Genomic DNA, 13,392 nt, shown 5'->3' with positions numbered 1-13,392 from the left:
ATCCATCATCTATCTATCATCTATCCATCCATCTATATATCTATCATCTATATATATATATCCATCATCTATATATCTCATCCATCTATATATCTATCATCTAACCATCCACATATATATATATATATATATATATATCCATCCATCTATATATCTATCATCTATATATGCATATATCTAACCATCCATCTATCTATCCATCCATCCATGTATTTATCATCGGTCCATCTATCTATCATCCATGTATTTATCATATATATATCCTTCCATCTATATATCCATCCCTCTACTCATATATCCATCTATTTTTATCTATACATCTATCCATACATCTCTTTCTATGTATTTATCATCCATCTATCCATCAATATATCATCCATCTATTAATCATCCATCTCTATCTATCTATCTATCTATCTATCTATCTATCTATCTATCTATCTATCTATCTATCTATCTATCTATCTATCTATCTATCTATCTATCTATCTATCTATCTATCTATCTATCTATCTATCTATCTATCTATCTATCTATCTATCCATCCATCCATCCATCCATCCATCCATCCATCCATCTAAAAAGTAAAAAATCTTATTTAGTTTACATAAATAACATTTTAGTAATATAATTGCTTCAATTTACTAAAAAATAAAAGCAGTGAGACAGAAAGACTCTTATTTTGTCAAGTATTTGCCACAGTATTTCCCTACGTACGTCTACGTAATGACGTAACACGCCCAAAGAACAAACCGACGCATGATCTGAGAGAAAGGCGCCGGCGAACAAGAGGTAAAACTCGTCTGAGACAGCTCAAATGCCGTTAGATATTATTTATTTTATTTTATTTCATAAAATAAAGACACAGTGAGATAGGTTATGTTGTGACAGCGTAGATAAAGCGTTATATGCCCGTTGGAATTGGTTTATTTTTAACGAGTGCGCTGAAATGAACGCTTAGCCCCGGTCGCTAACGGAAGCTGATGCTGCTGTTTCTGATGTTTTATGGGACAAAGAATTTGCTGGGCTTGTCTTATATTTCGTCGGTCCTGCTGTCTATGAGGTCGTATTTGCAGTTTGACCAAATACGTGTATTCATTTGCGTCTACTCGTTGTAGTAAGTGTCGGTAAAACCCTTGTTGTAAGGGTTATAGAGGGATAGGCGAGGCCTGGATGTGGATGAGCAGCTGAGGCGGTGTGTGACTCAGGGCTGTGTCTCAAAACCTTGCGAGCTGCGTTGCAAGATAACCATTTTGGGCGTCAAAGGAGCATTTGAATCAGACGTGCTTAGTTTAGACGGATTTGGTTTAACGTTACTATGTTTTAAGACACTGCCAGAGTGACTGACATTACTGCTGTCTCCTTTCTCAGCATCTGCTCAGCTGTCTTGAGACTCTGTCTGGCTTATTGCCATTACGATGCATTACAGTCAGCCAGTATATCACACTGACTAGGTTTAGGCACATTAGTATCTTCAAAGTGCTCATTCTGTTACATACCAATGCATTAGTTGACTGAAAATACTATTTCTGTGTGTTTGGTTGATGGATGGAAGGAAATGTTGAGGTGAAATCCGACGTTAAATATGCATGGTACACTCCCTGCGTCACCCATGTGATAAAATACATAACACTACATTCATTGAAGTACTTATGTTTCTTTATATTCCAGCATGGATAATGCATGATATTTCAACATCCTTTATAGTAAAATTGAGATTTTGACTGAATAAATGATCTTATATCATGATGATAATATGTTGATTGATTAGGCTATATTATAATGCCCTAGTTTCTGCACTAACAGTTTACAGTCTTCGCATGGTTACTCATCATGATGTCTCATTTATCTTTAGGAAATGGCTGTGAACGTATATTCCACCTCAGTGACTAGCGACAATCTGAGTCGCCATGACATGCTCGCATGGATCAATGAGTCTCTACAGATGAACTTCACAAAGATTGAGCTTTTATGTTCAGGTGAGTTGTAAGGCTTGTATGTTCTTTTGTAGTAAGTCCTGTATGCTCTTTTGTAGTAAGTCCTGTATGCTCTTTTGTAGTACAATATAATGGTTATGTTTTGTAGTAATGGAAGTGTTATAATTTTCCCTACAGGTGCAGCCTACTGCCAGTTCATGGACATGCTGTTCCCAGGCTGCATACCTCTGAAGAAAGTTAAATTTGGTGCTAAGTTAGAGCATGAATACATACACAATTTTAAGATATTACAGGCTGCCTTCAAAAGGATGGGAGTCGACAAAGTGAGTTGCTTAATTTCTTTTCCTCAAGCTTGTCTGTACAACCAGTGTTTGTGTGGTCAGGTTCAGCAAAACAGACTTTAGCAACAAACTACTAAATGTTATTAAATTTCATCACAGGAATCATATTCACTAGAATTAGATAATTTTTATTGTAGATGGGAGCCAATTATATATTTTTCACGAGTCTCAAACATTACAACCAATTTTTTTTTTTGAAGGATTTTGATTTGTGTCTGGCAGGGGCTGGTGTTTAATTAGGTAGTTTTACAATATTGGCCCACAGCCACTTAGACATTGTAAACTTAAAGTTTATGTAATTTCTGTATTACATGCAGAAGCACACAGAGGGCTTGTTTTCTGAAGCTTGTGACTTTATAGTGTTTGTGGGTTTCCATGTGTTTGGAACAGTCCTGATTTTGCAGTTTCTTTTTGGTGTTTTTAGTGGCGTAACTTCCTCAAATGTAGTTGTATTCTTCCAGTTTTTATTAAAATTTTAAATATATACCTGATAAATCCATGAAATAATATCCGGATGTGTTTTTCCCATCAGATAATCCCCGTTGACAAATTGGTGAAGGGCAAATTTCAAGACAATTTTGAATTTGTTCAGTGGTTTAAGAAGTTTTTTGATGCCAACTACGATGGAAAAGAGTATGACCCAGTGGAGGCTCGACAGGGCCAGGACACCATGCCTGCACCCAACCCCTCCATGCCTGCCCTCAGCAAGCCCAAGAAGATTTTGAATGCAGGTTGGTCACTTTGCATCAAGTGTTTGAACCTCATGGTTTGTTTAGTATTTTAGAATTTGAAATATTTGTGCGTATTGTATACATCTGCCCAAATAGGTCAAGAGTTCAGTGTAAGAACTACACTGCCAATCAAAAGATTGGGGTCAGTGAGATGATGTAGTATTTAGAAGTAGTAGTAATAAGTAAATTGATTATTAAAAAAGTTTTTAAAAGCATTGAGCATTAAACCGTAACAGTATGGACATTTACAATGTTAAAGGAGAACTCTGTAACTCTAGCGAACTCTAGTCACTTCTTCGCTGATTTTCCCTTTTGTTGTCGCATGTTTTCCCCACGAGCTCCCCCTACAGCTGTGGGGGGGCGTATATTTCACAACACAGTCGTAAAAAACACACTTGCGGCGGCCTCCTCCCCCTCTCTACCTCTGCTCATGTGCGTTTGTTTTGATCGGAGCAAGCCAACTGTATCGCGTGGAGCTATGTCTACCGAGGTGGGTCATCTGGTAATACATCATACATGCGTGTGTGTTTATGTCGAATTGCCGTAAAGCAATTTGTGTTTCGCGCTCGTTCTCGTTCTCGTTCTCGATTCTCACGAGACTTCCAATTTCACTTTGCCGGGACGGCAGTGCGCAAGTTGCAAGGTTGGTTTTCCGCCTGGGAACGCTGGGGGGAGCGGGGAAAGTCACCAATATCACCAGAACAGGTTGTTTAACCATCCAAATGATTTCTAGACAGTTTTATTAAGTTAAAAAAGTTACCAAGTTCGACTTTAAATATTTGAATGATTTCTGAATTTGGCTTTGATTACAGGAATAAATTACATTTTAAGATGTATAGAAAAGTTATTTTAAATTGTGACTTCACAGTATTACTCTTTTTACTGTATTTTTGATCAAATAAATGAAGCCTTGGTGAACATATAAGAAAGCGCAAATCTCACCAGCCCCAAACTTTTTAGTGTGTTTTAGCATTAATCATTTTATTCTATCGTTTTTCTAATATTCTCCAGGCATTGTGTTGTTCATGGCTATTTACATTAATTCTTCAATGAGATATTCATTTGGAGACCTGATCATTTTGTTCTTTCTCCTCTGGCCAACGAACGAACACTTGTGTCATTATTTACAAGTCAGAATTTAGATTGGGATTGGTAGAATTCAAATATTCATCCAGTTCCTTCTGCTTGAAGATAGATTCATCAAGCCGGTATGGAGCCGAAGCTTGCTATAGGGTCTGTGGAGAGGACCTGCTCTTGTGGTCTCTGCTGAGGATCTGTCATATCGACGAGGCCTTCACAGGGGATTGTCAAGTAGACACTGTCTCTGCTGACATTCAGGGCTGTGTTGTGGTCGTGTCTAGGTGCAGGTCCACCATCTGATCTGGATATGGACCGGATCCGGCTGACTACATCATGTGTTGTGGTCGTGTCTAGGTGAAGGTCCAACATCTGATCTGGAAATGGGCTGGATCCGACTGATTACGTTAACCTCGGGATAAGGATGAGACAGACAGACTAATATTAGCTTAGATGCCTTTCTTCTGACGATGTAACAAGTAAATCGGGTGTTCTAGCAAGTGTTTTGGTTCCTGTAAACTGATCTGAATAATAGAAATTGATAACGTGTTATGTTTATGCCAGGTTAAAGAGATGTGTTTTAAGTCTAGATTTAAACTGACAGGGTGTGTCTGCTTCCCGAACAAGGCTAGGAAGACTTCCAGAATTTGGGTGCTAAATAGGAAAATTATTTACCGCCTGCCCTGCAGTTGATTTTGATAATCTAAGTATTATTAACTTTTTGAGATCACAATAGATGTGAAGGACTGTATTGCGTTAAGAGCTCGCACTAGGGAGCTAAATTATTTAGTGTTTAAGTAATTAGCAAGATTTTAAAATGTATGTGATGTTTAATAGGGAGCCAATTCAGTGTTGACACAGGCTTGTGATCATGAAATGGTCATACTTTCTGGTTCTAGTAATAACCCTTGCTGCTGCATTTTGATCAAGCTAGAGTTTGATTATTAAGCTTGCAGGGCAACCACCCAGTAGAGCATTACAATGATCTAGCCTGGAGGTCATGAACGCATATACTAACTTTTCTGCATTTGTCATTGAGTGCATATGTTGTCATTTAGATATAATTTAAGTCTACTCCTGTTAAGACAGCCAAAGCAGCTGCTGTAATCGGTATGAACTAGCTGTTGAGCTTTTAAACATCTTTAGTGTCTGTAGTAGGGCTGCCCCCTAATAGTCGACTAAACGTTAGTCGATGAGAAGAGGCTTAAAGGTCCCATGACATGAAATTTTCACTTTCTGAGGTTTTTTAACATTAATATGAGTTCCCCTAGCCTGTATATGGTCCCCAAGTTTCTAAAAATTTCAATCGGTGTAAATCGAGCTTTTGCTATCTTTCTCTGCCTTTGAGAAAATGGAGGCTCATACGCGCTGATCTTGAATCTCCTCCTTATGACGTCATAAGGAGGAAATGTTACCTCCCCTGTCTCTGCTTTGCCCGCCCAGAGAATATTTTCCGCCCATGAGAAAATGCGCTAGGAAGTAGGAACGCACGCGCGCGATTTTAGTTTGTCCACGAGAGATATCATGGCTTTTAAGCGAGCGAAACATAACAATTGCTCAATAATTGGATGTACAAATGAACACCGAAGGGTCAATACAGAGCTGGGCTTGCTGAACGTCTGAAACTAAAGTCTGGATCACTCTCTTCTCAGCTAACGTTACACACCTCGGACAAGTAAGTCAACTAATGATATATAAGTGTGTTGCTTTACTGTTTATGGTTACCTAGATTTTACACGTAGAATGTGGCTGTAACATTATCTATGCAGCTATGCAGTTTATGTGTGTGAATACACACACTGTAACGCGAGTGTTGTACACGTCTTTGTTATTTGGATAACCGTTTTCCTGTTGGTTATATGGCGCGCGCGATATCCGCATTTCAAGATTGCAGAGCTTGATGTAATTGTAATCAGATAAATACAGACGTTACAGATCTCTCGTGGAAAGGCAACAGTAGGTTCGCGTTAGCTACATGATAATAACTGTAAACCATCCCGAATAAAGTACCGTATCCAGACATAATATTTTAAACTAACCATTCGGAAACGTCCTGCTGGAGCCGCTGAGTTGCAACTTCTTCATCCGTTGCTTCTCCATCTGGATCAGATTCTGGGTCAAACTGAAATGCTTGAAAGACTGCGTGTCTTCGTGCCATTGCTATATCCAACGTAAACATGCACGCCACGTTACCGTTGCACAAGATGGTCAAGGCCACACCCACCCTCCACCTTGCGCCGTCTTTCTCCTCCTCATTAGTATTTAAAGCTACAGACACCGAAACGGCCCGTCTGAAGGAAGCTCATTCTGGGACTGGCTTGTAGTGGCTATAATTCTGCACTGAGGCTGAATTTTTGGAAAGAGATTTCAGATACAGTACTAGGGACCACTAAGGCCTATATTAAAGCCTACAAAAAGTAGCATGTCATGGGACCTTTAAGGCTGATTTATACTTCTGCGTCGGACCTACGCCGGAGCCTCTACGCTGTAGGCAACGCGTTGGTTTTCATTTATACTTCTGCGTCGTTGTCCGTGTTGACGCGCAATTACACTTGCAGAGGGAGCATGTGAAACCAGAGGGAGCGGTCCTAGCAGACCAATCACAGCGCTTGCGTCTGCGTAGAGTTGACGCGTTGTTACATTTTTGGAGAGGTGCACGTCAGCCTACGACGTAGCTACGGTGTGAGTTCAACGCAGAAGTATAAATTGGGCTTTAGGGCCAATCCCAATTCTACCCCTTACCCCTTCCCCTCTGTTTTGCGTGTGCACGTGAAGGGTTAGGGCTGTCTCAATTCTCTTTTGGTTGGAGGGGTAGGGGGAAAGGCCAGATAGCCCTTGAAACGAAGATTTTTCGGGACCACACTTCAAACGAAGGGGTATGAGAAATGTACCTGCTACAGAGGCAACATGACTGCCAATAATCATTTTCTTTGTCACATTCAATCTTGTGCTCATTTTTACGGTCATGTTCTTCAAAGAAACGGTTGCAAAAAAATCGTTAAAGTTCATTACCAATATGACGCATGTAAAAAGCAAAAGTTTGAAGCGAAGTGGACGCGCGAATGAGCTGAATTCGCATCCACCGCGCCGCACTAAACGCCTCATTCGCGCCGCAAGACCTCCAGACGCGTGTAAACGCGTCTTTTAACATTGAAATCACTTGCGCCAGACGCTCTATTCGCGTTTGGTGTGAACGCAGCTTTTAGGTGTCGAAGATATCGTCATCTCCGTTGTTTTCTGCAAACTTCAGAAGAAAAATACAAAAAATAGCTGTAACTCACGCAAGACTACAGCTGACGACGGCATCTTGGAAGTTTGTGATAAACATTGGCGCATCTCCTGTGACGTAGGCGCTAGCGACGATGTATAATGACATGTAACGGTGTAGTAGTGGTGTCCCATTTCTTAGGTGAATATTTTCACCCCTACGCCTTGACACTCTTGTTTCAAGGGTTAGGGGTAGGCGAAGGAGTATAAAATAGAATTGGGATTGGGCCTTAGTCAACCAAAATGTTATTAGTCAGTCAGTTTCAACTCGCAAGGAAAAAAAACTCCACAAGAAGTCATGCAGTCTGTGAGGGACAGATCGGTTTTACAGTATGTCAGCCGGGTAGGAAAGCCAAACGTTTAGTAGCAACTTTACATGGACTCTAGCTATAAAGTTATCTAAGATTATGTGCGCTATTATTAGGCGAATATCCAAGGGATCGTCCGGAGTGTGGAAGCTGAAGTATAGCTCGCTTTACTGCATGACATGGAGGCGCCGACGGGATCACTTGCATTTTTACAGGACTGGAGCAAGTCACAAAACTGAACCGAAACTCATTTGTTGGCCTCTTACTACTTTGTGATTGCTTGTTTCCCACAGCACCACAGAGAGCAGCAGTTGCCAAGGTAACACCCAAGATGGTGCCTAGCTCTGCGCGGAGACCTGGTGCAGGTGGTGATGAAGAAAGGGCAGAGCTTATTCAAGAGGTTTGTTATACTGTGTACATTCTCACGTCATTATATTAGTCTGATATATAACCCATCACTACTAAAATGTTTGTTTGGTTACTTTCAGTTAAATATGTTAAAGTCTACGATCCAGGACATGGAGAAGGAGCGGGACTTTTACTTTGGCAAACTGAGGAACATTGAGCTGATCTGTCAAGAGAAGGATGGTGAAGGAGACCCCACCCTGCAGAGGATTGTGGATATTCTTTATGCCACAGACGTGAGTCCAACGCAACTGCAATCTCTCAAAAAAATGTTAACGAGATTCTCTGACTTGTGTTTCTAATAAGACCCTTAACCTGTTAACCCTCACCAGTGCGTCGGCGCACTGAAGCGTTTTTTTATTTATTTAGTTCAAAGTTACTATCAGATTAAATGTTTTACCTTGACAAACTATACATCATTAAAAAGATATAAGACTCAAGTTTCAGTATTTGACAACTATTGTATTCTGAGAAACTTATAGTGACAGTTATGTCTTATTTTGTGTCAGGAGTTATGAAATGGAAAAATGCGTTGATCCCTTTAATATGATTTATGAGCGTCAGCTGGTCCATTCAGAAAAAAAAACTCCGTGCTGTTGTCATGACAGCGATTCACAAAACAACGTCCCTCAGGGCTTTTAGCTAAAAAATGTGCAGACTTGGAGAAATATTGATATATTCTCATAGATTCACATCATATTTCTATAGACAGGAATAATATTTATTGAATTTATACCCAAATGCGTCGATGTAATCATTATGAGCGCTTCTTACTGAGATGTGCTGTGTTTTCAATTCATACCAGCAGCCTGAGGGCGCTATATGCACAATAATACTCCATATATGGAACATGAAGAAGAGCCATAATCATGTGACCTTCAAGGACGTCACTGATAGCAGCTACACACAAAGCTAACACAGAGATCGCTGTAATATGCAGATACAGACGTTTTGAAGACAATAAACATGATTGCAAATGATATTTGATATTTGAGTGTTCTTCAAGCAATGCCAGGTATTTTTATAATAATAGATTATATTTATAATGTAATGCTAATCGATATAGACTTTATCATCGTGCATACTATAAATAATATATTTTCTTTCTGATTTTTTTTTAATCTGAAGCCAAATTAGATCACAGAAGATTATTTAAAACAATCGACTTGCGTTATAAAATAAGTTTGAAGCACAAACATAGTTTTAATCTCATAAATGGTCGTGTATTGATGGTGTGCTAAGCTAACATGCTAGCTAGCTCAGGTGCACCTGTCACCTAGAAGTTATTCTTTTATGGGTTTTTTTTCTAAATAGTAATGCTTTTCTAAAATGTTTTAGTGCATTTGATACAGTTTCAAATATAAGTGAGAACTTCGATAAAATAAATTAGGGATTGAAACCCTATGAATAGCCTGTGAATAGCCAGTCGTTAGTAACTATAATGCAGACAAAAGATATGCATATTTAGATCCATAACCAGGCTGGAGAGGTGTGTGAATGTGTACTGGGGAGACTGAGACTGAATGGGGCTCGTTTGCACCACAAAACAATAGAGACAATAGACTGAATAGATGACTTAGATGATGACTAAACATCAGTAGCATTTTTAAAGTCTAATCAAAATAAAGTAATTTGACATGATCTTGAAAAACATTTAACCAAATACAGAGTTTTAGACTTATCATTTTCAGATTTTAAATATAACATGGTCACACATATGGCTTTAGCTGCAGTGCATTTCTAGATTGCTCCAGGGCCCACTTCAATTTTATTTTCATGAATATGTTTAATAAAAATTAATTTCTAATAACTTTACAAAACTTTGAAGCTATTTAAAAAAATTTTTTTCATTATGACAATAATTAATTCTACATTTACAATAAACTACCAGGTGTCAGCTTTCAAATGAGATCATACTTGTGCTTTTAGTGCAAAGGGTTCATGAACTGTATGTGTTTCAGTTTGGGTATGTCATTTCTGGGGATTTTTCAAAAGTGGCGTTGCAGCTTAACAGGTTAATAGAGAAAAGTGATGTTGTCATACGTATTGTCATCTACCTCATGATACAGTACTATGTCATATGCATTGGCCGATATGACTTTTGTAGGAATGCGCTTTTAGTAGTCAGCCATGATTAATATATTTCATGAGTGATTGTCCATTACCATGGAGGTCACTGAGATAGTGTAGGACCTCAATTCTTTAATGGGTTAGTTCTCACAAAAATGGGGAAAAAAGTTGTCATCAATTACTCACCCCTTATGTCGTTCCAAACCCGTAAGACTTTCGTGAATCCTCGAAACACAAAGATATTTTAAATGAAATTTGAGAGATTTCTGTTCCACCATTGACAGCTACGCATCTACCACTTGGACACTTCAAAAAGACGTTGTAAAACTAATCCATATGAAGTAGTTTAGTCCAAATTTTCTGAAGAGAGACAATCGCTTTATATGATGAACGGATTGAATTTAGGCATTTATTCACATATAAACATTGATCGGCGAACAAACAGAAGCTTGATTCACAAGAATGAACCTCATTGGTTCTTGCTGAAGCTCAAACGTGCTGCGTAATTTCTCAGATTTCAATAAAATATCTTCATTTCTATTTTGAAGATTAACAAAATGGGTTACAGGGTTGGAATGACATGAGGGTGATGTATGTAAATGATGATAGAATTCATTTTTTGGTGAACTAATCCTTTAAGCCAGCGACACGTCAAGACATGCCTCTCTGAAAATGGCAAATACTGTATTCTATACTCTTAAAAATAAAAGTTCCCAAAAATTTTTTTTGCAGTGATGCCATAGAACAACCATTTTGTGTTCCCCAAAAAACCTTTCCTCTATAAAGAATCTTTTGTGCAATAGAAAGGTTCTATGCGTGCTAAACGTTCTTCATGGAACCATCAATTCCAATAAAGAACCTTAATTTTTAAGAGTGAAACTGGAAACACTCACAAAAAAATTTTGACTTTTTTTGTTTTTAATTACATGGAATTATTTATTTTTTTGTATGCGTTGGATAAACACACCTCTTCTGATTGATGCATCGATCCATATTGATGTGTCGTTACAATATATTGGCGCGTCGTTACATTACTCCTCATTTGCCTCAAAAATGAGTTGAGGAAAACACATTCTTGGAACAATCTTTAAATGGCTAGACTTTTGTTATCGGATGACTCACTCTCTCTCTCTTGTCTGTCTCTTTCCTCCTTTTTTTTTCTTCTCTTGCTCTCTCTCAGGAGGGATTTGTCATACCAGACGCTGAGTCAGAGGACCAGGAGGAGTTCTAATGCTCGTGACTTGTTGCAGTTTTACCCTCCTCTCACTCTCTCCATTCCCGTCCTCTCCACACAGTCACTTCCCTCCCACCTTCCCATCCACCCATCCCGTTATGCATTTGGACTATTCCGAGCTAACTCCATATTGAATCCCATCGCATCTGCTAAAGCATGCATAGACACACATCATGTTGAAAGAACTGTTTTAATGCCCTCAGACCTCTGGCTGCCACAATACTCCTGTTTCGCTCCGAGGAAGAGTGTGTTTCCTGTCTGTAAAATACAATCTAATATTGTTTTCCTCTTTTAGCAACTTCAGACACCTGCAAATGTATTTATCTTATTTTAAATGTCTCTGAAACGTCTGTAATGTTTTATTGGTGGCGTCTCCTCCCTCACTGCTGTGATACATATCTGTGACCATGTCTCATTCAGAACCGTACCTTACTGACATAAAACAAAGGGACGGAATGACAAAACGTGCGTTAGTTCATTGCAAAAACCTTCTCACTTCCTAGGTTCCACTCATAGTTTTGGTGCTTGCTTTAGCGTAAGGCAGATAGCAGTCACCAGCGCTCCAGTCTATCCTCAGTGACTGTGCCTTATACAGACTGTCTGGAGGGAGTGGACTCAGTCTGATGTTTGTCTTTACTTTGTTTTATGGATGTAGTGAAGCGTCGTTTTCGAGTTGACGTATGTACTAACACTCAGTCGTGCGCTCTGGTCTACAAGACGCTGCTGTACTGTAGCGCCACAGTTGCACGAGTAAACATATTTTATTATAATTTTATTGCATTCGTTTTAAAGAATTATACCAGCCACTACATCGGTGGACTCAAGGACACATTTTGAGTTGACAAGACAAACACTGCCCATTTTCTACCTGTTTTTACTGCCTTATATTTAATTCTTTTTTCTATCCTTTATTCACATTCGTTTGGCAAATGTTTGTAATTCAGGCTGTTAAAGTTTTCTTTTTTGTTTCTTTTAATTATTATTTGTAGAAATAGCAGCAGCAGAATATTGATTATTTCAGACCACACAAGATAATCCATGAAATCCTTTGAGTTATTTTAAAAGATTGCACTCTTTCAAGACCATTCCCGAAATAACCATGTCAGGCTGATGATACAAATGCAAAAAAAACACTAAAAATAACAACTAAAGGAGGCTTTTTAGATGAACGCTTCCTGGATTTGATCTTTGAGTTGCTTCTTCTAAGCAACGATGTCTCACTTCATTTGTTGTTTTTGGAGAGTCATGATGATTATGATCACTGTGCGAACTGACTTTCTCTGTGTAGTTTCATTGTTTTCATGTGCACTGGTCATTCTCAGTCGATAAGAATTTTTCTCTGTGTGTAGTTCTCAATGTTGCATTTTTCATCAATAGCACACGCAAAGTTTTTATTGGTGCTATTAAATACCTTGACCCTTAAGAACTTGCCTGTTTGTGCTAGAAAAGCCTCTTTGCTGGTTGTTTTGGTTTGTTGGATTAGAAATGTTGCTGCAGTTGGGTGGATATAACGGCATTATATCTGTTCTAAATAGGAGACAATAGGAAAACAAGTGACACTCACATTTCTGAGCTTGCGTTTCGACAAATATCTCATTGTAATTTCATAATCCGAACTGCTAAATGTTGGTGGATGCAAGTAAAAATGTGGAAGGAAGTTGTTTGGAAGCAGGTAATGTCTGTGAAGCGCAGTGATTCACCCTTCCCTCCTTTCTTTCAATGCTCTGTGGCCTTTAAGAACAATCTGTAGCAAAGGTACATAGTGGGGCCCGCACCACGACCAATCTGTCTCTCTCCCTGTTTTTGTACTTGCAGGCTGTTAAGAGTTCCACATTTTTAACTGAAATCCATTTCTTACAATAAAACGGTATTTACATGTCTCTCTGTTGGTGTCTTCATTTCTGGTGTTGAGGAGGGGTTTGCCGTTGGATAGCATCTTGTTTTTGAGAATTTGTTTTGGACGTGTCTGTTCTTTATATGATTTTCCTCATTTTTGAACAATAGAAAGTCATCCAAACTTTG

At 38.8% G+C, this 13,392-nt stretch overlaps 1 protein-coding gene across 1 annotated transcript; it reads left to right on the top strand.

The window, feature by feature from the left end:
• Positions 1–719: 719 nt before the first annotated feature.
• On the top strand, positions 720–13,250 carry mapre1b (microtubule-associated protein, RP/EB family, member 1b). The gene is made up of 7 exons (XM_082145253.1): positions 720–792; positions 1,856–1,979; positions 2,115–2,260; positions 2,811–3,009; positions 7,955–8,061; positions 8,150–8,302; positions 11,317–13,250. The coding sequence occupies exons 2-7, from the start codon at positions 1,859–1,861 to the stop codon at positions 11,365–11,367; spliced, it is 777 nt and encodes a 258-aa protein (XP_082001379.1). The 5' UTR covers positions 720–792; positions 1,856–1,858; the 3' UTR covers positions 11,368–13,250.
• Positions 13,251–13,392: the final 142 nt, after the last annotated feature.

The sequence above is a fragment of the Leuciscus leuciscus genome (assembly GCF_965113295.1).
Source record: "Leuciscus leuciscus genome assembly, chromosome: 18".
Classification (NCBI taxonomy): domain Eukaryota; kingdom Metazoa; phylum Chordata; class Actinopteri; order Cypriniformes; family Leuciscidae; genus Leuciscus; species Leuciscus leuciscus.
Note: the sequence above shows the minus strand (reverse complement) of the source record. Positions and strands in the feature narration are given on the sequence as shown.